This window comes from Stenella coeruleoalba (genome assembly GCF_951394435.1).
Source record: "Stenella coeruleoalba genome assembly, chromosome: 1".
Classification (NCBI taxonomy): domain Eukaryota; kingdom Metazoa; phylum Chordata; class Mammalia; order Artiodactyla; family Delphinidae; genus Stenella; species Stenella coeruleoalba.
In genome coordinates this window covers 57057874-57082389 of record NC_137169.1, presented here as the reverse complement: position 1 = coordinate 57082389, position 24516 = coordinate 57057874, and the positions used below count along the sequence as shown (strand labels likewise).

At 39.7% G+C, this 24516-nt stretch overlaps 2 protein-coding genes and 1 pseudogene across 3 annotated transcripts in view; 1 reads left to right on the top strand and 2 right to left on the bottom strand.

Annotated features, from left to right (window-relative positions):
- Positions 1–11117, bottom strand: part of SGIP1 (SH3GL interacting endocytic adaptor 1) — a 207200-nt gene extending 196083 nt beyond the window's left edge. The window contains exons 1-2 of the mRNA XM_079904139.1: positions 10700–11117; positions 2292–2402 (exon numbers count right to left, since the gene is read on the bottom strand). Of these exons, the coding sequence (XP_079760265.1) occupies positions 2292–2307 (16 nt within the window). The 5' untranslated portion in view covers positions 2308–2402; positions 10700–11117. The remainder of the gene's footprint in view (positions 1–2291; positions 2403–10699) is intronic.
- LOC307177198 (uncharacterized protein) lies at positions 2625–12029 on the bottom strand. The gene is made up of 2 exons (XM_079904130.1): positions 11686–12029; positions 2625–10833 (listed from the first exon to the last, which is right to left on the bottom strand). The coding sequence occupies exons 1-2, from the start codon at positions 11998–12000 to the stop codon at positions 10729–10731; spliced, it is 420 nt and encodes a 139-aa protein (XP_079760256.1). The 5' UTR covers positions 12001–12029; the 3' UTR covers positions 2625–10728.
- Positions 12030–23393: 11364 nt separating this feature from the next.
- Positions 23394–24189, top strand: LOC307175663 (small ribosomal subunit protein eS1-like; annotated as a pseudogene). The gene has a single exon. The product of its transcript is annotated as a small ribosomal subunit protein eS1-like (transcript).
- Positions 24190–24516: the final 327 nt, after the last annotated feature.

The following is a 24516-nucleotide window of genomic DNA, read 5'->3' as shown; positions in this document are numbered from 1 at the left end:
CATGTTATTTTTCAGTGACTCACTAAGGGCATTTGTAAAGGCTGGGTGCACAGCTAGACCACCAGTATTCTAGTTTTATGCATTGTATTTCAACTTACGGAAACTGCCCGTGGTAGGGAGAGAAAAGTGATATTATCTCATGTGCCAACTTCAATCAACTGGCAGAGGTGGCCTGGAATGTGATGTTGAGATAGGTGCTGAGGCCGGACAGGAAGATGACTATGATTGATTAGTGATGTCTGCCATGTTCAAGAAAGGGGCAGCATAGCACACGGACACTGAGAATAGAGGATGATAGAATATGCTAGTAACTAACAGTATGAAGAGAAGAGGGAAATCTATAAGCCTTCTCTGCAAAAGAGATGCAGCAATAATCTACTTGAAAAGCAAAATAGCAAGCAGTAATGCCTAGCCACCAAATGCTAACAGACCCACATGTAGCAAACAAGCTGAGAGAGAGCCATCTGAGAAAGTAACTGGCATTTACATCACACCCTTTCAGATGTTTTCATATTGATGACCTCATTTGATTTTCACAATGACTCTGAGGGAGGGAACCAGCATTATTGCTACCTTACAAATGGGGAGGGTGAGGCCAAAGCAGGTCCAGAACTCACTCAAGGTCACACAGCTACTCAGGAGGTACAGCCTCTTCAGGTCCTGGTCCTTCCCTCCACATGGCCCTGACTCACCAACAGCAGATGCAGGAGCCATGGCAGCCCAGGAGGCAGCTATAAATGGCCCCATTGTATGCACATTCAGTAGAGCGACGGCCCTGGGGACACATTCACTTGTGTGTCTTTGGGCAGTCACCCAATCAGCCCCAGCACCTTTGAACGTGAAAGACACCACAGGTTCCAAGTCTTTGTCTATTCACATTTTTGGAATCATTACTAAAATAAACTTTGACTTGCCCTCTTACAGAAAGAATAAAAATCCTTGGGAAGGTTGTTTCATTTGGTTTTGGTTTCCTCAATGCAAAATGAGGTTGGACTAGATTGGTTAATCTTCCAGGGTAGCACACACCATCACACTTTTATGATAATGGTCAAGGCTTTCACGGAATGTCAGTGAACACCGAGCTGTCCTTCTCAGAGAGAAAGGGCTTTTGTTCATAGTGGGAGCCAGGCTTTCTGATAAAGTGTTTTGTAGAATGTAAGCTGTGAAAGTTTAGAGTCCACTGGCTTAGTGATATCACATGTCCCTTCCCGTCATAAAATTCGAGGAACCAGTCAGTGTCATTGAAAGGAGCCCATTGGGCTAAAACACTCCTGCGTTAGGTAGCCTTCTTCAGGATGGTGGCTGTTCTAAAGGCTCATGACCTGATAATAAAATTAACTTGCTTAGTTTTGAAGAAGGCTCTTGAAATACCGTGTCAAATTTAGACAATCTGCTGTTGGCTTGTCAGCCAGAGACCCAGGCCAAACAATTTCAGATTTGAGCAGGATGTTCCAATCACAGCATTAAACAAACAAAGAACACTTGACTAGGATTCAAGTTTGGCTAATAGATGCTGGCTCTGCCTTTTGGTAGGGTGGTCACCTTGAACAAGTCACTTAACATCACTGACCCCTGGTTGCCTCCTGTTTGAAATGAAGATAGTAATGCCTATTCCTACCACACAGAGATAGTGTAGAATAAAATATGTACAGAGTATGTGATAATATATACTAGACGCTGAGTTTCTGAGGATGGCAACTACAGCTGCCCCTTTTTGCTATCATATTCACTGGGCCTAGAATTGCACATAGGACTAAGGAAAAAGTTCCAGATATACCTGTTAAATGAATGAAACATTTTGGAAACTTTGAAGTATGTTCAAGTGCCACATAATTTTAGGACAATGTCCTAAGTTAGATAGGACATGTTAGATAACATGTTAGGTAACATCTTCCTTATACTGTTTGTAAAGACATGAGACATGGGTCACTCTGGGCCTTTTAAAAAAATCCTAAAATACTAGCCCTGGTACATAATAGAAATGTATATGAACCAAATAAAAATAAAAGCCTCTGATACATAGTCAAAATATTTGTGAATTGATGTGAATTGATTGTGAATTCTGATTCTGATATCACCTTATCATGAAGCTCTATCTTTTGTGTGGAAATGTTCGAGACTAGAATTGTAGCTGAACTCTCAGCTCTAACTTTGGGCTTGAAACCATAAGCCCAGGCAAGAGCATGATATGCAACCACTTCCTGAAATACAGGGGAAGAATGGGTCTGAGAGGAACCATCAAAAGACAGTCAGAGAACTAGGATCAGAATACCAGGCTTCTGAATGCCCACCTGTTGCTTGACACATGGATAACACAGGCCCGTGTAGAGTAACTTCTGCAAAAGGAAACTGGCTTTCCTACCATTGGAAAGGATCCAGCGATTCCACTCCTGGGTATTTGTCTGAAGAAAACAAAAACACTAATTCCAAAAGATACATGCATCCCAATGTTCGTCACAGCATTATTTACAATAGTCAAAGATATGGAAGCAACCTAAGTGTCCCTCAGCAGATGAATGGATAAAGAAGACATGATAATATGTTTATATATGTATGTATATATATATATATATGTGTGTGTGTGTGTACATATATATATATATATGTATGTACACACACACACACACACACACGCACACATGCAATGGAATATTACTCAGCCATAAAAGAGGATGAAATCTTGCCATTTGCAACAACATGGATGGACTTGGAGGGTACTGTGCTAAGTGGAATAAGTCAGACAGAGAAAGACAAATACTGTTTGTTTTCACTTATATGTGGAATCTAAAAAACAAAACTAATAACCAAATATAAGAAAACAGAAAACAGACTCACAGATAGTGGTTGCCAGAGGGAAGGGTTGTGGGGGTATTGGTGATATAGGTGAAGGTACAAATTACCAATTATACAATATAAATAATAGGAATGTAATGTACAACACAGAGAATATAGTCAATAATATTACAATAACTTTGTATGGTGAGTAATCTATAAAAATATTGAATCACCACGTTGTACACCAGAAACTAATATGATATTGTAAGTCAACTATATTTCAACCAAAAAAAAGAAAAAAAAAAGAAAGGGGGCTTCCCTGGTTGCGCAGTGGTTAAGAATCCGCCTGCCAATGCATGGCACACGGGTTCGATCCCTGGTCCGGGGAGATCCCACATGCCGCGGAGCACCTAAGCCCGTGTGCCACAACTACTGAGCCTGCTCTCTAGAGCCCGCGAGCCACAGCTACTGAAGCCCGCACGCCTAGAGCCTGTGCCCCACAAGAGAAGCCACCTCAATGAGAAGCCTGCGCACCACAACAAAGAGTAGCCCCCGCTCGCCACAACTAGAGAAAACCCACGCACAGCAACAAAGAACCAAAGCAGCCAAAAGTAAATAAGTAAAATAAATAAATTTTTTAAAAAAGAGAGAGAGAAAGGGGCTCATAGGTGCCTATTTGCTTTTACCTCTCTGAGTACCTCTCTTGAACATTCCCCCGACCTTCGCTCCAGACCCACGGGCCTCCTTGCTGTTCCGCCCACATTCTGAGCCTTTCACTGGCTCTTCCCCCTGCTTCTTTAGACTGCTCCTCCAGGTAATTACTTGGCTGCTCACTCCCTTCACTCCCTCAAGTCTTTGCTCAAATGTCTTCTCAGCGAGGCTTTCCATCAACACCCTATTTAATAACTGCAACCCCATCTGCCCCGATCCTTCCACTACTTCCTCTATCCCCTTTCTCCACTCGTCTCTTCTCCAAAGCCCTTACCCCCATCCAATGTACTCTGCATTTTATTTTATTTTTTCATGCCTCTCTTGCACCAAACAGGAAGCTCCGTGCAGGCAGGAATCTGTTTTATTCACTATTGAGCCTCTAGCACCTAGAACCATGCCTAACACCTAGTATTCATTCAATATACAATTTTTAATGGACACATAAATAGCTCTATGCTAAAAGCTATATAAGAGGGTTGCATAGATGCACTTTTGTCTTCTAGCACAGCAAAGATGCAAGACAAACTTGTAGCATAAGTGCAAAAGGACAGCAGAGGAAGAATAAACCAATAAAAGCAGAGAGTAATATATTTGAATCGTTTTTTGTGTCAGCAAAGGTATGTTCTGAGGTAGGATGAAGAGGAGTCAATCATTAGAATTTAAACCTTGGAGGGAGTGAATATGTGGAATCCAAATCATTCAGCAAATGCCAGAGACTCTTAGAGCTGGAAGTTCTAGAGGGATGACAGATCAATGCTCGTATTTTGTTTGCAAGGAAACAGAACCCGGGAAGGTAAAGTAATCCTCTCAAGACACACAGCCAAGAAGTTACAACACTTAGTCTCAAACCTAAGTCTGACTTCTGGGTCCATGCTCTTTCACCCCAAAAAATCCAGTCTGCACAAATTCAGAGAACATATTGAGTTTCTAAGATTCATAGATTCTCCAATCAAGAATAATTTGGCATCTGAAAAACCTCACATACCAACACATTGCCACTGCATGCACAAATACATTGTACAATGGTACACTAGTTTACATACATTAATTTATTTAAAAACACTTTCCCAAATTCCAAGTCAAACTTTCTAGCTCTATAATCTATTATTTTCAGATCTGGTCATAAACCAGAGAAAAGGAAAGAGAGCCCCGGAATGAAAAGGAGGAACGGAAGAATGAGAAAAATGGAGAAAGGAAGGCAGAAATACAAGGAAAGCAGAAGGAAGAGAAAAAAAAATATGTACAGGATATTGACAACAATGCCTCTGGGAATGTCTTTGAATAGCTCTGCTATAACTTGTCTTTTTCCAGTATGAAATCATTTCCTTGGAGCTAATCACCAAAACAATTTAAGCTCGAGTACATATTTTCAAATGGACTATTTCTTTTCTTTTGCTTCTCAAAAGGTATTATCTGTATCTTACAATTACTACTCCATAACACATATCTCATGTTTATGGATTTTGTTTCTCCAGCAAGAACATAAATTTGAGCAATTTATTTTTCTTATATCCACCATAATGCCCCAAATAATACCTTATAATGTAAACTATGAAGTCATCAGAGTCATTTACATCAGGTTTTACTCACTTAGTCAATAAACAAACATCTAAGCATCCACTCTGCATTAAGAGCTAAGGATACAGAGGGGAGATGACAGACCAGATTCCTGCCCTCATGGAGCTTACCTCTGAGTGAGAGATTTAGCCGATACACCATTAAACAACCATGAATAATAAATACAGCTCTTAGGAGAGAGAGGACACTGAGATGGACTCAGGGCCCAGGGTGTGTGTCTGGGAGCTTGGGATGACAAGGATGGTAGGGAAGGCCTCCTGATGAGGTGGCAGTATTGCTGGAATCACAAGAGAATCAGTTTACTCCATGAGCTGGCAAAAGAGTGTTCTAGGCAGGGCAAAAGCCCTGAGACAGGAAATTATTCGTTCTAGACACTCTGAGACAGGCAGCAAGGCTGTCGGTGTTAAGTGCCACGTGAGATGAGCTTGAAGAAGCACAGAAGGCCAGAGCGTGCCGGCTCCTGTATGCTCTAGATTTTAAGAGAAATGAGAAGGTATTGAAGTTTTTTTAAATAAGGAAGCAACATGATAGAAAATATTAAATAGAGATACTGAACATCTTTCTAACACCCTGCAGGTACAATTAAATGGCATACATGTTCCAAGAATGGAGATTCGTTCCTCCCCAAGTCTACACCTCCTTCCCCAAAGCTCTTCCGCTGGTGAGCAAGCCATCCTAAGCCCATAGAAATATTAGGTAGTCAGTGCTCAAACCCATTAGATCCAATACCTCTGCCCCACACCCTACTTTCTCCTCAAAGGAATCCTGCACTTAGCATGCTCCCTAATTCCCTTCTACCTATGATCTCTTCTCCAGTTAATTTCTCCTCAGAGACTTTTGTAGACGCGTGAGCTCACATCCATTATAATCCCTTAACTTTTTCAACTCCTTTACAATTATCTTTCTCTCTTTCTTAATTCCATTTGTGAGTTTCCATAAAGTGGTCACAATTAAGCAGCATTAGATATGATAAAACTGAATTGCAAATAGGTAAGCCACAAGTATGGACGTAAAATTGAACATAATTGAAAAATCCAGTGTTGAGTCTCTAAAACTTCTAAAAATACTTAAAAAAAAAAACCCTTCAAAATTTCTCTCCATCTCCTCATTGTCCTCTAAGTAAACCTTCTTCCCCTCAAGTAGCAACATTAGAAACTGAAAATACATTTAATGCCATTGTTCTCTTTTGGCTAACTACTATAGTAACTGTCATGTTCTTTATACATTTCATGGCAAATATTTAGTTTCAGGTAGATAACAGGTTAACAGCCTTTGATGGATTACTGAAAGAATGCAACCATCATTTATATCATCATTTCTACAGGAAAACTTGTTTCAAGTGATCAGATCCCAAACAAACCCAGGAACATAAAATTGAGTTGCTGACTTCCTGCAACTTGTTTATTTGAAACATGGATAGTGTATGTGCCAAATCCAACAGAAAGAATCATCCACAGTCTTCTAGCATGGTTTATCTAAGTTAATTTTTTTCAAAAAGACTACATGTTCTTTTTAGAGATTTAAAGTTGGCCTTGGGAATTGGATGGGAATTTATACATAACAGGAGGCTGTTTCCAGCCCTGAGCCCCTTAGGAAGGAGAGAAATTACATAAGGGATGGAATATATATTATAATCTCATAGGCATGCTTAAGATTTTCCAAAATATCATCACCATTTCTGGGAAGGGAACTGGTAGAAGAGTGAGAAGCATTCGCTTTAAAACTTCTTAGCTAACTAGAAAATGAACAGTTCCAGCTTCAAAATGCTTCGTTCCTTTTTGATTACAGCAAAGAAATTTCCAAATAAATAAACTTCGTTTCTAGATAGGGGAAAGAAAAGCCTTTACTGTTACAAGGTTCACTGCCACAACAGAAGATCAGTTAATCTAGAATTGTTTAAATTTTTCTAAATACTGATTTTGGAGGTAAAAGGTATTAACAAGGAATTGAGAGGTATGATTCTGTGAGTACTCACATTTAAAAGAGAGACAGATGCAACCAAAGAAACTTAAGGCCTAGCTTTCAATCAGGTTAATATACCCACCTCGATACAAAGTAAAAAGAAAAAGTTCATATTTAAAACGTTATGAGGGATCAAAAATAGGAGCTTTCTTGTTAAATGAACTTGGGTCCGAAATCCATCCTCCCATTTTTCTGCCTCAATGTATTAGTTTTTATTTTTACAATTTAGAAAAAGTACTGCAGAAGCATTCAGTGCAGAATACATTTACTTGCAGGTTATTGTGAATAGTAAAAATAATAAAATTAATTAAATTACTCTGCACATTGCAATTAAACCCTTAAAATATGCTTGTTAACTTCAAAAATTATTTATAGGATGAAACTACTGGCTGCCCCTAAACTCTTCTTTCCAGTAAAACACCTAAGAGCCTGAATAGGGAACTGAAAACACGAGCACTTCCAGTCCAGTTCCTCCACACAAGGGAAAATTTCCCAGACTGCCTTACAAATTAATAAATGTCCCTGGAAACCCTGACTTAGTTTCACTTATCTTAAAAAAAAGTAGCTAAAAGGTCATTTTCAAACTTTAATAGTAATAATATAGGAAAAACAACAGAATCCCTGAATAGTTGCCCTAATCACACAGACTGCACTGTGAGCTTGGCCAACATCTATGCCCTTTAGCAAATAATTCCCTCTGCTCATCCTCTTTCCTTCACAGTCATACTACATAAGGCTCCACATCACAGGGCATTCTTTAGGAAAGACCCAATACTAACCACTGCCAAAAAATAAAGAATGCAGGAATCAACAAATCGAGTCCCTTAAAATATACTTTTTAGAAGAAAAATATTTGAAAGGAGTCATGGAGCCACAAACTACCGATAACGTGCTTGAGGTCCCTGCAGAAGTACTTCACTGCCTTCTGTGATACTTGAATCACTGGGGAGGTAGTAACAGTTCTCTTCTATGGCCAGAATTTCCAATAGGCATTGAATGAATGGAGCTTATACCCTGTTCCATCAAAATGAGAACACAAAATTAAACCATAAGCCATTCTGATGAATATTTGTTTACTCTTGTTTTACACAAAGTAGAGAAGTAGCTTTGAAAAGTTGCCATGGCCATGCTTTTCCTGAGCACTGGACTAAAACACTTCAGTAAATATAGAAATATATACACACAAATGCAAATGTGGGTTCTCTCCCTTTCTAAAATACTGTATATGTGTGGATGACATATGCGTGTGCAACTCTGTGTTTGTGTGTGTGTGTGTGTGTGGCATATGAACTAATTGAGAAGACAGCATGTTACCTATCTGGATGTTTGGTGACACATTCTCAGAGCCCACTGACGTTTTGGCAGACAGCTGCCATGACAGGATTTCAGGGTGCTTTTTAGGGGCTTTCTTATCTTTCCAAGGCTATCATGATAGATGGAAGCCTAGCTTCCTCTAGGGAAGAGTTAAGTGGGAATGACAACTGCTATAACACACTTTCAGAGTAAGAGCAATTCAGAGGTGAAATTCTGAGATGCAGTATCAGAAATATGCATATATTGCCAAAAAGGCTGGCAACTAAGTTGGAAGGCCATTGATAGGCAAACTGATTCCTGATTAAGGTTCCCACCAGCCTTTCTAAAGTCCCTGAACCGTGAAGATAATAAGTCTTGAATAGTATTTAAGTAGGAGCTATAGGTAGATAAAAATTATTAGTTTCATTTAAATGTTTAAGCCACTGGAAACACCTATCCAATTTCTTTTGCAAGGATCTGATGGATGGCCACCGCACCCCTAGTGTCACCTTTAATTCATAACAGTGCTCAGATAGCATCCTTCATTAGATAAATTTGGTCAACGCAGAGCAATAGTGTTAATTCAGCTCCAACACATGTCTTTGTTACAGTTCTCATTTCAGTGTAGGCAGCTCAGATAAGCTTATCACAGGGCTTCGAACTGACATTCTGTGGTGGCACAATAGACAATATTACCAAGAGAATCATTAATAAGCATCAAAAAATATTACTTCCTTCAAAGATACTTTAAGTCCATAGTTTATAAGGCAAGAAGTAAAAGGAAAGCTCTTCCACTTCCCCGTGTAAGATCAAAATCTAATCAGAACGTGTGCAGATTTATTCTCAAGAAATGCTACGTGAAATTTAGCTGGAGAAACCTAGTACCTCTATAGACACAAATTTTTTCTGAAGAGGGTAATCCACGTGAGCTTCTAATTGAAAAGTTCATCAGTAATGCTCTTTCTTGTTTGTTTTGCCTTGTTACTCAAAGGTTAAATCCATTTTGGATTTCATTTTGAATTAATGAAAATGATTTAATCTTAGAGCATTAGTAATCTCACTTTATTTAGGCCTATATTTAAAAAACTAGCTTGAGAGCCCTTTGCAAACAAGACCAGTCTCCACAGCAAAATGATACCCAATCTCTCTTTTCAGGCTATTTTCTAAAATCTGTGGGCCATGACTGTAGAATTCTTCACTCCCCAAATCACATTAACAATGTTTGACATGATGACAGAGAAAGCAAAAAGAATTCATTTCTGCCAAATAAGTACAGGCAACGCTTCTGTTTTTTGCAACCATTCTCCTCTTATTCCATTTTGGTAAATTTCTAAGGAATGTTTAAAATCTGTAAGACAGACCTTGGCTTAAGAGGTGGCCTCTCTGCCATTTTCATGGCTGATTTGAGACCCATTATGCACTCGATTCCGCATTGTGAAATCCAGGCTGGGGACAAATTTCTGCCTGTCATCTTAGGAAAGGCCAGGAGTTTTGCACCATCCTGTAGTGTGAAAACAGAAAATCAAAGCCAGGGTAGGGCTGCCTGCTTCTTTCCTAATCAGCTTGCTGCTTTTCTGAGGCACTCTTGGTTGTCACCATCTCAAGCTTAGAAGGGTAATTTAGTAGAATAAAATAGAGTTTAAACAATATCTCCCCAGGGAAAGTTCCTCCTTACACTTAAAATTGAATGCAAAAAGGTAATCAGTTAAGTAATCATTTGATGCTTGGCTAAGAACCATTGCATGGAGAACACATTTAGGAAGCACAAAATTCTTTTTTTTTTTTTTAACCTGATAAGACCCCTAATCAGAAGCCAAGAGTCCCAGATATTTTCCTCCTATTGCTCATTCTGTTGCAGTGACAGCCCCATAAAACTATAGCTTATGGACTAAATTTGTTGCACCTCTCACCCCAACAGTATGATGTAAATTGCAGAGATAAAAATATCTTACAAGAATTTTTAAACAGTTCACCGAAAATGACAGCATGCATAACTTTGTCAATGACCTCTCCTAATGTTAATTTCAGAAGACAAGTTTCCGTTGTAAATGTTTAATCAGTGTAGTCCCAGGAACCCAGAGCAGAAAACCTTATCTTCTCTCCCAACTTCTTTGCTTTGCAAGCTCTTTGCTAGCTCTGTCTCAGCTCCTTGCAAGCACTTTAGGCAAGCTCTGTAGGTTCTGAGCTAAACAAGAAGCCCTGTGGTTTGATTCCATTAGTCTGAGCCCTGGTCCGCTGCAAGCAAACTGCAGAATTTCTGCTTGCAAATCCTGGCAACCAGGTTCTAGACCAGCCACAAACACAGACTGTACACATAATTCAACACTGTTCTGCCCAAACCTTGCCTGAAGCCAGTCAACCACAGCAGAAAGCATCCTACCTTCCATCATGGTGGCAGAATTGCATTCCTTAATTTCCAAAGAGTCTGAAAAAATACAGGAGGATACGATTCCAGGTCCCAGCTAAGTCCTCACAACGCTGCTGCTGCTGTCGAGAGATCTGCTCTGTCCGATGCTGAAGCCAAAGGAGACAAGTGTTAACCCCAAAGATAGGCCATGGATGCTTGTGGTGCTGCTTCACCTACAGGCTCCCAGGAAGATGCTGCGAGAGAAAGGGAGAGGAACAGCAAGCCGGCCAAGCTGCACCGCCTGCGCTGCCTCGGCCAATCCCTTCAGCTCTGGACCGCGTCACATGGTAGCCAGCCTGCATCTCCTGACACAATACCCCCGGAGAGCACACAGAACCTATTTCCCGTCCCCATTCCCCTCCACCCCCATCCTCTCCTCTTGTCACCAAATGCACAGCCCCTTCCCCACCTGGTGACGCACTTCCCCCGCCCCTCCTCTTCGTCTTCTTAAGCCTATTGCAGCGTCTGGGTACCCGAGATTAATTATCAGACGCTGCCACCTTAACCGGGGACGCTGGCATGAAACGAGCACCTAAGTGGCTCGCTGCGGAGGAGACTTTCTTTTCTTTTTTCTTTTCTTTCTTTTTTTTTTTTTAAGAAAAACTTCTTAATTATTCCGTGCAGCCTGAAGTCTTGGCTGTACACTTTCAAGCTCCCATTGCTATCTCCCTTTGCCCTGAAGGAATTCCAAATGTCAGTTATCTGTGGCCTCGGCACACATCTGTGACCCTCTCTCGCGCTCTCTCTCTGCCTCTCTCTCTCTCTCTCTCTCTCTGTCTCTCTCATTCAGGAGAGAAAAATCAATCCGGCTGACGTCACATCATAAACAATTATCCCCAAAAGGATGATGCAGAAGAAATATCACCCCAGTTGCCTTCAAAAGAGCCAGAGAATTAATCGCGCATGACACGCCGAAGGGCTGGGAACTGTCATTAAAACAAAGAAACAAAAGAACCCACCCGAGTGGGGCTCTGGAATCGCACTGGCAACGCTTGAGATAATTTCTGGGGCGGGAGGCGGGAGAGAGGGGAGCAGGCGGGGAGGGAGGCCTCAGCCCGACGGAAGCCAGCTGTGCGCGCCGCTTCCTCCCACTCGGACCTGGGCCGCCGGCCGCCGACCAGACCGCGGGGCGCAGCTCCGCTCGGCGTTCGAATCCCGCCGCCGGCGCGTCCTCGGGCCCAGCGCACACGTGAGCCACCGCGCCGCCCACGGCAGTCCCTGTAGAAACCAACTTTCTTCTCAATGACACCTTTTTCGCCAAGCGCCTCTAGCATCCGTAGTCGCCGTTAAGCCCATTCGTTCATTCCTGTGGGAATCCGGCGGGAGATAAACGCGCCGGGTTCCGGCCCGAGGGGTGGGTGGAGCCCAGGGTTACGCAGCTTCCAGGGATGGGGTCGGGGCGCCGTGCTGCTATTTAAGTGGAAAGGGTTATGACACCCTAGCTGCTTGGGTTGAGACTGTCGCCCGACTGGTCCCTAGGGATCCAGGAGCCGTTAAGAGGGCTCCAAGCCCCGGGGTCTGGCTGTCCTCGTTTCCTTTCAAGCAGGCTTAGCCCTCAGAGGGCCAAGGAAGGAGAGAGCAGGAGGAGTTAGGAGGCAAGAGGAGAAAGAAAGGAGATGGGCAGGGGAGGAAAGTCCTCTCTAGAACCCTAGGCGACAACATCCGGCAACGTGACTGAAAGGCCACTACATCACTGTAGTGGCCTTTCGATTCTGAGCATCGAATGAAATAATTTTAAGAAGTATGATGCATTAGACCATCAAGGTTGAGTCTCTAATACTATTATTAATTATTTATAATATAAATATACCCATGAACTTTTGATATTGCCCAGCCCTTGTCATAGTCTAGTTCTTTCTATGAGAGCAACTATGAGGTATTGGTGGCTGAGAACTACTGAAGAAAATATAACTAAAGGAGCTAACTGAAGTACCATATTAACAGATGAAAAAAATTCAGTTCCTTAGCAACTTAGAAGTTTTGAAAAACTCATTGTTCTCCCTAAGGACACATACTTCAATGGCCTTGAAATTTCAAAATGAAACTCTCCAGGGAGATACATGCTTGTGCCTTATTCTGTATAGCTATGAGGTAGTTGAATTTTCAAAGAGGAAAGAATTCCAAAGTAAAACCTGTCTTGAGTATAACTTACACTGCTCTGAAGACTACAAGGGTATTATAGCAAAAATCAGATCGATTAGTGTGGGAGTATTTAGCCAAATGTTTTGTAATGGTTAAGAACATGGATAGATATTGGTGTCAAACAGACTGGGGTCAAGTTCTGTCTCTGCCACTTCATGAGCGCTAGTGACCCTGTAATTCTCCGTGACTCACAGCTTCCTTATCTGCGAAATGAAGATAATAGTACCAAGTTCATAGGACTATAAATAGTACTAATAACAAATCTTTATTAATGGCTTACTGTGTGCTAAGCAGTGTTCTAAATACTTTGCCAGTAAATTACTTAGCATTGTGTCTGGAGCATAATATACCCTCCACGTTGGCTTTTTAATATTAGTATTATTACCACCAAAGGGCTTCCAGAGGCATCAAAGAAGTCTGCAGCCAACTCAGAGTTATACCACATGCACAGAGAACAGCTCAGTGAAAGATTAGGTGATGCATCCAGAGGTGTAACATGTCAGAGACTGCTCTGTAAAAGAGTGGTTACTAAATAAGATAGGGAGCTCTAAAGTAAAAAATTGGCTCAATATAAAATCTGGAGGTAAGTGTAAGCACTGAAGTGTAGGGCTAGGCAACATTGTCAAAGGTGTAAGGGGAGAGAAGAGCCAGGGAAACCCAGGCTGCCTGGCTTTTCTCACCCGATGTAAGTTTTACAGTGTGTTAGAGCAAACCTCTCAGATAGATTCAATGTGGGCACACGTCAGTTTTGTTTTCGACTTGGAGCAAAGCAACTAGCCAGAGACAGAAAGATGGTTCAAAGATTCTTTTGGTCACTGGGGTGGTTATAGAAAAAGGAAAAGTGTCTCGTTAGGATTGTTAGAGAAGGAACATGAAAGGGATGTGTAGTTAAAGGTTATAAGGCCAGTATCAAGACTGGTTGAACTTTATCAAAAAAATGTTATCAATTATAAAAGCATCCGATGAACAAAGTTCTGCTTCAAATAAAAAACTGCTCAAGTATGTTATCAGAAAAGTTTAAGCATTCTAATTTTTTCTCATAGGTTTTTTGGGGAAAGAATTGTTTTCTCAAGAACAAAGACAGTACTTTAGATTGTAAACCCAATTTCATCCCTTCCTAGGATAGTTTTTACTTACCAACAAGAAGGAGAATTTCTAGCTGCTATAATAATGGAATACTTTTTTCAAGTCTTAAATGGAAGTCAAAGGATCTGTGGAAAAGATCAGTCAAATTACTGACTTGCACCAAAGTACAGGGACTTCCCAGGAGTCTAATCCAGGATAGCGAGTGTGTGCCCAGATCACACCAGGCTCTCAGAGAGTGCCTGAGATTTGTCCAAGACCAAAAACTTAACTGCTGAAGTCACTAGACATTTAATTTTTTTTCTGAGGTATTTGTATGCTAATGATGCCCTATTACACATTGTTTTTTTACAAATCCTATTATATTTTACTATGCACATTGAATTTCTTCACTATACCCCGATTGTCATGTGTGTGTGGAAAATCAGCTCATATCTCAGAAGGAGGAAGAAAATAATGAGAACTGAGTCACAAATGAAGAAGGAAACAAAATTAACACAGAAGGAAAGTTTAAAAAATGGATCCAGATATGTATCTCCAAGACAGTGATCTCAGAACGACATTGACTCTGTCCCTCTTGCTATCCCTGCTGAGGCAGTTCCATGAATGTAGAAAGGAAAATATTGTCCAAGCCCTGGAAATCAGCAAGGGTCCCACTTAGAGAATTAGATTTCCATAGGATAAAATAGGTGAGGAGCAGAAAATATATATACCCATGCTCAGAATGTTTATACTCTTTGTTAAAAGGAAAAACTCCAACTGGAACTGACATGGGCAAAGAAGGGGTCTATTTGGGTAGCTCACAATATGTGAAGCACTGCACAGCTGAGGGAAAGCAGGACTTCAATCCTCCAGGAAATGTTGTGACCAGAACCAAGTACTTACAAGTCTGTTTCTCCCAGCACATCAGCTTCTTTTTGCTGCCTAGTTTTTCTCCCTGTGATCAGAGAGCTGGCCATTTAAATCCTTTAAGCTCACAGCTTGACTATCTAAGATCTACTTCAAAAAACTCTGACTCTGGCTTGGATCACTGTTCCACCTTTGAACCCATTAACGAGGCCAGGTTGATGAGGTCTCATGATAGATTTATTCAAACCAAAATTTACATTGGACTTAGTCACATGCCCACTACTGAGACTACACATGGGAGAGAGATAGGCAAGTTTCTGTGACAAACAACCTTTAATAATATGAACCCCTAATATGGTTGGAGGGGTAGAAGAGACATTGGTGAAGAAAGAGAGGGAACGATTACCAGAACAAATATGGGGAGAGCAACTATGAAACAAAAGCTGTCCATCATGTAGACATTACTCAGTACACCTAAGATAAAATTTACAGAAGGATTCATGGTGGCAGAGGGACTCAGAATGCTATACTCAATCCCATTAGGTATATCGGAGAGGTTATTTGTATATGCTCACTCACTATATCCAGAGAGAAACTTGCACACCCTATAGCCATCCTCTTCCTAACTGTGGGGAAGGAGGGCAGAAAAGGGGAGAGCTGACCCTACATGTTGACCCACGGACACCAAAGACATGCCCTGAAATGTTTGCCACCCATTGGTCCAACACTGCCCCGAGAACTAATACTGCAGGAACTTCTATCAGCCGGGAGTACTGCTTTATCTAGACCTACATTGACAAAGATAAGTGGTAAAGATTGAATACACTAGTAGAATCAGCAGTTTCAAACGAGGGAGAAGGTAAACAAGTATAGCTCACTGAAGCAGAGGAAACACCCTCACTGAAAGCAGGGGAAATGTAGAAAACTGGAGAGGCATTTATTAAAAAATCAATTTTTTACTTTTGATACAATTTCAGGGATATAGCAGCAGTAAGTAAGAGCAGACTGCTATGATAAAAGAGCATACTGAGGGCCAGAAAGAGAGCATGGAAGTAATAAGAATATTCTTATTAAAATTTTTAAATGTTATAGTTATAATCAAAGATATGGTGGATACTGCCGGCAGGGAATATTGACAGGCCCGGTGGTAATGTGCTTGAAATATAGACCCACAACAGCGTTAACTGGCCCAAGCACAATGGTATTCTTTTTCTCTTTGCAGAATCATTTAACTTAGGTATAACTTTAACACTTCAAGAAACTAGCGAAAGAAATAAAGCTCTGAAAGTCACTTATGAATTACGAAATCTGACAAAAATAGTTAAAAAGTAGCCCGATCTTGCTTCTGAATATCGATGCAAATCTCTTAAATAAAATAACAGCAGACAGAATCCACCTTTTCAAAAACATTATATGTATTTATATATAATTATATATATAATGTTAGACTTTATTCTAGAAGAAAAAGTTGTTCAACATTAAGAAATCTAATAAATCTTATTCACAATTAAGCTATTGAAAAGAAAATTATGTTATTATCCCCACAGTTGCTGAGAAGATATCTGATAAATTTCAACTTGTATCGCTCATTAAATAAATAAAAACCTATTAACAAAGAAAGAGATAAAAAGTTCTGTACTATGATGAGATAAACAAATCTCTTCCCCACATCTGTCATCTTGTTAAACGGAGACATGTTGAAAACAATCTTCATTAAAATCAGAAACAAGACTTAGATCATGCTTGTTATTTAATACTGTTCTATGGATACTAGCCAAAAAATTAGGAATAAAAGGTATAAAACTGTGTCAGAGATAGTGATATGTATTCATCACAGCATTTTCTCTATCTAGATACACAGGAAGACTGCATTTGTTGGCTTTCCTTGCATCTGGGTGGAGTTATATGACTGAATAAGGCCACGGAAATTTCAGGCCTGGGCTTTACAGACATCCTACATACTCTCCATACCTTTTTTTCCCAAATGGGAGAGACCTACTTGATCCTCATTAGGCTTCTTTTTTTAATTATTACTTTTTTTAGACATCTTTATTGGAGTATAACTGCTTTACAATGGTGTGTTAGTTTCTGCTTTATAACAAAGTGAATCAGTTATACATACACATATATCCCCATATCTCTTCCCTCTGCGTCTCCCTCCCTCCCACCCTCCTTATCCCACCCCTCTTGGTGGTCACAAAGCACCGAGCTGATCTCCCTGTGCTATGTGGCTGCTTCCCACTAGCTATCTATTTTACGTTTGGTAGTGTATATATGTCCATGCCACTCTCGCACTTTGTCACAGCTTACCCTTCCCCCTCCCCATATCCTCAAGTCCATTCTCTAGTAGGTCTGTGTCTTTATTCCCGTCTTGCCCCTATGTTCTTCATGACTTTTTTTTCCCCTTAGATTCCATATATATGTGTTAGCGTACAGTATTTGTTTTTCTCTTTCTGACTTACTTCACTCTATATGACAGACTCTAGGTCCATCCACCTCACTACAAATAACTCAATTTCGTTTCTTTTTATGGCTGAGTAATATTCCATTGTATATATGTGCCACATCTTCTTCATCCATTCATCTGTTGATGGGCATTTAGGTTGGTTCCATGTCCTGGCTATTGTAAATAGAGCTGCAATGAACATTGTGGTACATGACTCTTTTTGAATTATGGTTTCCTCAGGGTATATGCCCAGTAGTGGGATTGCTGGGTCGTTTGGTAGTTCTATTTTCAGTTTTTTAAGGAACCTCCATACTGTTCTCCATAGTGCTGTATCAATTTATGTTCCCACCAACAGTGCAAGAGGGTTCCCTTTTCTCCACACCCTCTCCAGCATTTATTGTTTGTAGATTTTTTGATAGTGGCCATTCTGACCAGTGTGAGATGATATCTCATTGTAGTTTTGATTTGCATTTCTCTAATGATTCATGATGTTGAGCATTCTTTCATGTCTTTGTTGGCAATCTGTATATCTTCTTTGGAGAAATGTCTATTTAGTTCTTCTGCCCATTTTAGGATTGGGTTGTTTGTTTTTGATATTGAGCTGCATGAGCTGCTTGTAAATTTTGGAGATTAACCCTTTGTCAGTTGCTTCATTTGCTAATATTTTCTCCCATTCTGAGGGTTGTCTTTCTGCCTTGTTTATGCTTTCCTTTGCTGTGCAAAACTTTTAAGTTTCATTAGGTCATATTTGTTTATTTTTGTTTTTATTTCCATTTCTCTAGGAGGTGGGTCAAAAAGGATCTTTCTGTGATTTAAGTCATAGAGTGTTCTGCCTAAGTTTTCCTCTAAGAGTTTAATAGTGTCTCGTCTTACATTTAGATCTTTAATCCATTTTGAGTTTATTTTTGTGTATGGTGTTAGAGAGTGCTCTAATTTCATTCTTTTACATGAAGCTGTGCAGTTTTTACAGCACCACTTATTGAAGAGGCTGTCTTTTCTCCACTGTATATTCTTGCCTCCTTTATCAAAGATAAGATGACCATATGTGTCTGGGTTTATCTCTGGGCTTTCTATACTGTTCCATTGATCTATATTTCTGTTTTTGTGCCAGTACCATACTATCTTGATTACTGTAGCTTTGTAGTATAGTCTGAAGTCCCGGAGCCTGATTCCTCCAGCACTGTTTTTCTGTCTCAAGATTGCTTTGTCTATTCGGGTCCTTCATGTTTCTATGCAAATTGTGAAATTTTTCGTTCTAGTTCTGTGAAAAATGCCAGTGGTAGTTTGATAGGGATTGCATTGAATCTGTAGATTGCTTTGGGTAGTAGAGTCATTTTCACAATGTTGATTCTTCCAATCCAAGAACATGGTATATCTCTCCATCTGTTTGTATCATCCTTAATTTCTTCCATCAGTGTCTTATAATTTTCTGTATACAGGTGTTTTGTCTCCTTTGATAGGTTTATTCCTAGCTATTTTATTCTTTTTGTTGCAATGGTAAATGGGAGTTTCTTTCTTAATTTCACTTTCAGATTTTTCATCATTAGTTTATAGGAATGCAAGAGTTTCTGTGCATTAATTTTGTATCCTGCTACTTTACCAAATTCATTGATTAGCTCTAGTAGTTTTCTGGTAGCATCCTTAGGATTCTCTATGTATAGTGTCACATCATCTGCAGTGACTGCTTAACTTCTTCTTTTCTGATTTGGATTCCTTTTATTTCTTTTTCTTCTCTGATTGCTGTGCCTAAAACTTCCAAACCTATGTTGAATAATAGTCGTGAAAGTGGGCAACCTTGTCTTGTTCCTGATCTTAGTGTAAATGGTTTCAGTTTTTCACAATTGAGAACAATGTTGGCTGTGGGTTTGTCATATATGGCCTTTACTATGTTGAGGTATGTTCCCTCTATGCCTACTTTCTGCAGGGTTTTTATCATAAAACCCTGGTGAATTTTGTCAGAAGCTTTCTCTGCAGCTATTGAGATGATCATATGGTTTTTCTCCTTCAATTTGTTAATATGGTGTATCACATTGATTGATTTGCACATAATGAAGAATCCTGTATTCCTGGGATAAAACCCACTTGATCATGGTGTATGATCCTTTGAATGTGCTGTTGGATTCTGTTTGCTAGTATTTTGTTGAGGATTTGTGCATCTATGTTCATCAGTGATATTGGTCTGTAGTTTCCTTTTTTGTGACATCTTTGTCTGCTTTTGGTATCAGGGTAATGGTGGCCTCGTAGAATGGATTTGGGAGTGTTCCTCCTTTGGTTATATTTTGGAAGAGTTTGAGAATGATAGGTGTAAGCTCTTCTCTAAATGTTTGATAGAATTCGCCTGTGAAGCCATCTGGTCCTGGGCTTTTGTTTGTTGGAAGATTTTTAATCACAGTTTCACTTTCAGTGCTTGTGATTGGCCTGTTCATATCTTCTATTTCTTCCTGGTTCAGTCTCGGAAGGTTGTGCATTTCTAAGGATTTGTCTATTTCTTCCAGGCTGTCCATTTTATTGGCATATAGCTGCTTGAAGTAATCTCTCGTGATCCTTGTGTTTCTGCAGTGTCAGTTGTTACTTCCCCTTTTTCATTCTATTGATTTGAGTCCTCTCCCTTTTTTTCTTGATGATTCTGGCTAATGGTTTATCAATCTTGTTTATCTTCTCAAAGAATAAGCTTTTAGTTTTATTGATCTTTGCTGTCATTTCCTTCATTTCTTTTTCATATATTTCTGACCTGAGCTTTATGATTTCTTTTTTTCTGATGACTTTGGGGTTTTCTTGTTCTTCTTTCTCTAATTGTTTTAGGTGTAAGGTTACATTGTTTATTTGAGATGTTTCTTGTTACTTAAGGTAGGATTGTATTGCTATAAACTTCCCTCTTAGAACTGCTTTTGCTGCATCCCATATGTTTTGGGTTGTTGTGTTTTCCTTGCCATTTGTTTCTAGGTATTTTTTGATTTCCTCTTTGATTTCTTCAGTGATCTCTTGGTTATTAAGTAGTGCATTGTTTAGCCTCCATGTGTTTGTATTTTTTACAGATTTATTCCTGTAGTTGATATCTAGTCTCATAGCGTTGTTGTCGGAAAAGACACTTGATGCGATTTCAATTTCCTTAAATTTATCAAGACTTGATTTGTGACCCAAGATATGATCTATCCTGGAGAATGTTCCATGAGCACTTGAGAAGAAAGTATATTCTGTTGTTTTTGGATGAAATGTCCAATAAATATCAATTAAGTCCATCTTGATTAATGCATCATTTAAAGCTTGTGTTTCCTCATTTATTTTCATTTTGGATGATCTGTCCATTGGTGAAAGTAGGGTGTTAAAGTTACCTACTATGATTTTGTTACTGTTGATTTCCCCTTTTATGGCTGTTAGTATTTGCCTTATGTATTGAGGTGCTCCTGTGTTGGGTGTATAAATATTTACAATTGTTATATCTTCTTCTTGGATTGATCCCTTGATCATTATGTAGTGTCCTACTTTGTCTCTTTTAATAATCTTTGTTTTAAAGTCTATTTTGCCTGATATGAGAATTGGTACTCCAGCTTTCTTTTGATTTCCATTTTCATGGAATATATTTTTCCATCCCCTCACTTTCAGTCTGTATGTATCCCTAGGTCTGAAATGGGTCTCTTGTAGGCAGCATATATACAGATCTTGTTTTGGTATCTATTCAGCCAGTCTATGTCTTTTGGTTGGAGTATTTAATCCATTTACATTTAAGGTAATTATGGATATGTATGTTCCTATTACCATTTTCTTAATTGTTTTGGGTTTTTTATTGTATGTCTTTCCCTTCTCTTGTGTTTCCTGCCTAGAGAATTTCCTTTAGCATTTGTTGTAAAGCTGGTATGGTAGTGCTGGATTCTCTTAGCTTTTGCTTTTCTGTAAAGGTTTTAATTTCTCCATCAAATCTGAATGAGATCCTTGGTGTGTAGAGTAATCTTTGTTGTAGGTTTTTCCCTTTCATCACTTTAAATATGTCCTGCCACTCTCTTCTGGCTTGCAGAGTTTCTGCTGAAAGATCAGCTGTTAACCTTATGGGGGTTCCCTTGTGTGTTATTTGTTGTTTTTCCCTTGCTGCTTTTAATATTTTTTCTTTGTATTTAATTTTGATAGTTTGGTTAATATGTGTCTTGGCATGTTTATCCTTGGATTTATCCTGTATGGGATTGTCTGTGCTTCCTGGACTTGATTAACTATTTCCTTTCCCATATTAGGGAAGTTTTCAACTATAATCTCTTCCAATATTTTCTCAGATCCTTTCTTTTTCTCTTCTTCTTCTGGGACCCCTATGATTTGAATGTTGGTGCATTTAATGTTGTCTCAGAGGTCTCTGAGACTGTCCTCAATTCTTTTCATTCTGTTTTCTTTATTCTGCTCTGCAGTAGTTATTTCCACTATTTTATCTTTCAGGTCACTTATCCATTCTTCTGCCTCAGTTATTCTGCTATTGAGCCCTTCTAGAGAATTTTTAATTTCATTTATTTTGTTGTTCATAACTGTTTGTTTGCTCTTTAGTTCTTCTAGGTCCTTGCTAAACGTTTCTTGTATTTTCTCCATTCTATTTCCCAGATTTTGGATCATCTTTACTATCATTATTCTAAATTCTTTTTCAGGTAGACTGCCTATTTCCTCTTCATTTGTTAGGTCTGGTGGGTTTTTATCTTGCTCCTTCATCTGCTGTGTGTTTCTCTGTCTTCTCATTTTGCTTAACTTACTGTGTTTGGGGTCTCCTTTTGCAGGCTGCAGGTTTGTAGTTCCTGTTGTTTTTGGTGTCTTCCCCCAGTGGCTAAGGTTGGTTCAGTGAGTTGTGTAAGCTTCCTGGTAGAGGAGACTAGTGCCTGTGTTCTGGTGGATGAGGCTGGATCTTGTCTTTCTGGTGGGCAGGTCCACGTCTGGTGATGTGTTTTGGGGTTTCTGTGGCCTTATTATGATTTTAGGCAGCCTCTCTGCTAATGGGTGGGGTTGTGTTCCTGTCTTGCTAGATGTTTGGCATAGGGTGTCCAGCACTGTAGCTTGCTCATTGTTCAGTGGAGCTGGGTCTTGGTGTTGAAACAGAGATCTCTGGGAGATTTTCACCATTTGATATTATGTGGAGCTCGGAGGTCTCTTGTGGACCAATGTCCTGAACTTGGCTCTCCCATCTCAGAGGTACAGCCCTGATGCCTGGCTAGAGCATCAAGAGCCTGTGATCCACATGGCTCAGAATAAAAGGGAGAAAAAGAAAAAGAAAGAAAGAAGGAAGAAGATTAAATAAAATAAAATAAAGTTATTAGAATAAAAAAATAATTATTAAAATTTTTTTAAGTAATTAAAGAAAAAAAAAGAAAGAAAGAAGAGAGCAACCAAACCAAAGAACAAATCCACCAATGATAACAAGCGCTAAAAACTATACTAAAACAACAACAACAAATGGACCGAGCGAACCCTAGGACAAATGGGAAAAGCAAAGCTATACAGACAAAATCACACACAGAAGCATACACATACACACTCACAAAAAGAGGAAAAGGGAAATATATACATATATTGTTGCTTCCAAAGTCCACATCCTCAATTTGGGATGATTCGTTGTCTATTCAGGTATTCCACAGATGCAGGGTATCAGGTTTCTTGTGGAGATTTAATCCGCTGCTCCTGAGGCTGCTGGGAGAAATTTCCCTTTCTCTTCTTTGTTCACACAGATCCCGGGGTTCAGCATTAGATTTGGCCCCGTCTCTGTGTGTAGGTTGCCTGAGGGCATCTGTTCTTCGCTCAGACAGGAGGGGGTTAAAGGAGCAGCTGATTCAGGGGCTCTGACTTACTCAGGCTGGGGGGAGGGAGGGGTACGGAATGCGGGGCGAGCCTGCGGTCGCAGAGACTGGAGTGACATTGCACCAGCCTGAGGCGGGCCGTGTGTTCTTCATTAGACTTTGAATGTGCAAGAAATAAACTTGCATTATGTTAATTTCTATACTATGAATATACATTATATATATGTGAATATTTACATATTGTTTGCACATTATATGTGTGAATAATCTTTTATCAATGATTTATCCAAAAGTATATATTTTTAAAAGAGCTAGAGGAAGAGTAATCCAAGCAGAGGACCCTCCAGGGGTAGAGGCCATCAGAAGGGAGAGAACACTGAGCAGCACTATGGCAGTCGGCCAGAACAAGCACGTTACACAAGGTGGCCAAAGGGGGCAAGAAGAAAGTGGTTGACCCATTTTCTAAGAAAGATTGGTATGATGTGAAAGCACCAGCTATGTTCAATATAAGAAATATTGGGAAAACACTAATCACGAGAACTCAAGCAACCAAAATTGCATCTGATGACCTCAAGGGTCATGTTTTTGAAGTGAGCCTTGCTGATCTGCAGAGTGATGAAGTTGCATTTAGAAAATTCAAGCTAATTATTGAGGATGTTCAGGGCAAAAACTGCGTAACTAATTTCCATTGCATGGGTCTTACCTGTGACAAAATGTGCTCCATGGTCAAAAAATGGCAGAACATGATTGAAGTTCATGTTGATATGAAGACTACCCATGGTTATTTGCATCATCTATTCTGTGTGCATTTTACTAAAAAATGCAACAATCAGATTCAGAAGAACTCCTATGCCCAGCACCGACAGTTCCTCCTAATCTGGAAGAAGATGATGGAAATCATGACCCAAGAGGAGCAGACAAATAAATGACTTGAAAGAGGTAGTCAGTAAATTGATTCCAGACAGCACTGGAAAAGGCATAGGAAAAGCTTGCCAATATATTTATCTGCTCCATGATTCTTTGTTAGAAAAGTAAAAATGCTGAAGAAGCCCAAATTTGAATTGGGAAAATTCTGGAGCTTCATGGTGAAGGTGATATTTCTTGGAAAAGCTACTGGAGATGAGACAGGTGTTAAGGTCGAATGAGCTGATGGATATGAGTCACCAGTCCAAGAATCTGTTTAAAATTCAGACTTTTAATGGTGACAAATAAAAGAGCTTATTTGTGACTTTTTTTATAAAAGGGAAAGAACTAGGTATGTTCTAGAATCTAAAACTGCTCTAATACAGTAGTCACTACTACATGTGCCTCTTTCACAATTGAAATGTGTCTAGTCTGATAGAAAACAAACACGGTTACCAAATGGGAAAGCTGGTGGGCGGGGGGAGGGATAAATTAGGGCTTTGAGATTAACATATACACACTACTATATATATAATAGATAACCAACAAGGACCCACTGTATAACATAGGGAACTATACTCAATATCTTGCAATAACCTATAATGGAA

Excerpts from the sequence above, each read along its gene's own strand:
- LOC307177198 (XM_079904130.1), bottom strand. The coding sequence starts at position 12,000 with ATGCTAGAGGCGCTTGGCGAAAAAGGTGTCATTGAGAAGAAAGTTGGT. Across the intron at positions 10,834-11,685 it reads GATTCCAGAGCCCCACTCGG|CATCGGACAGAGCAGATCTC; the intron begins GTGGGTTCTTTT and ends CTTTGGCTTCAG.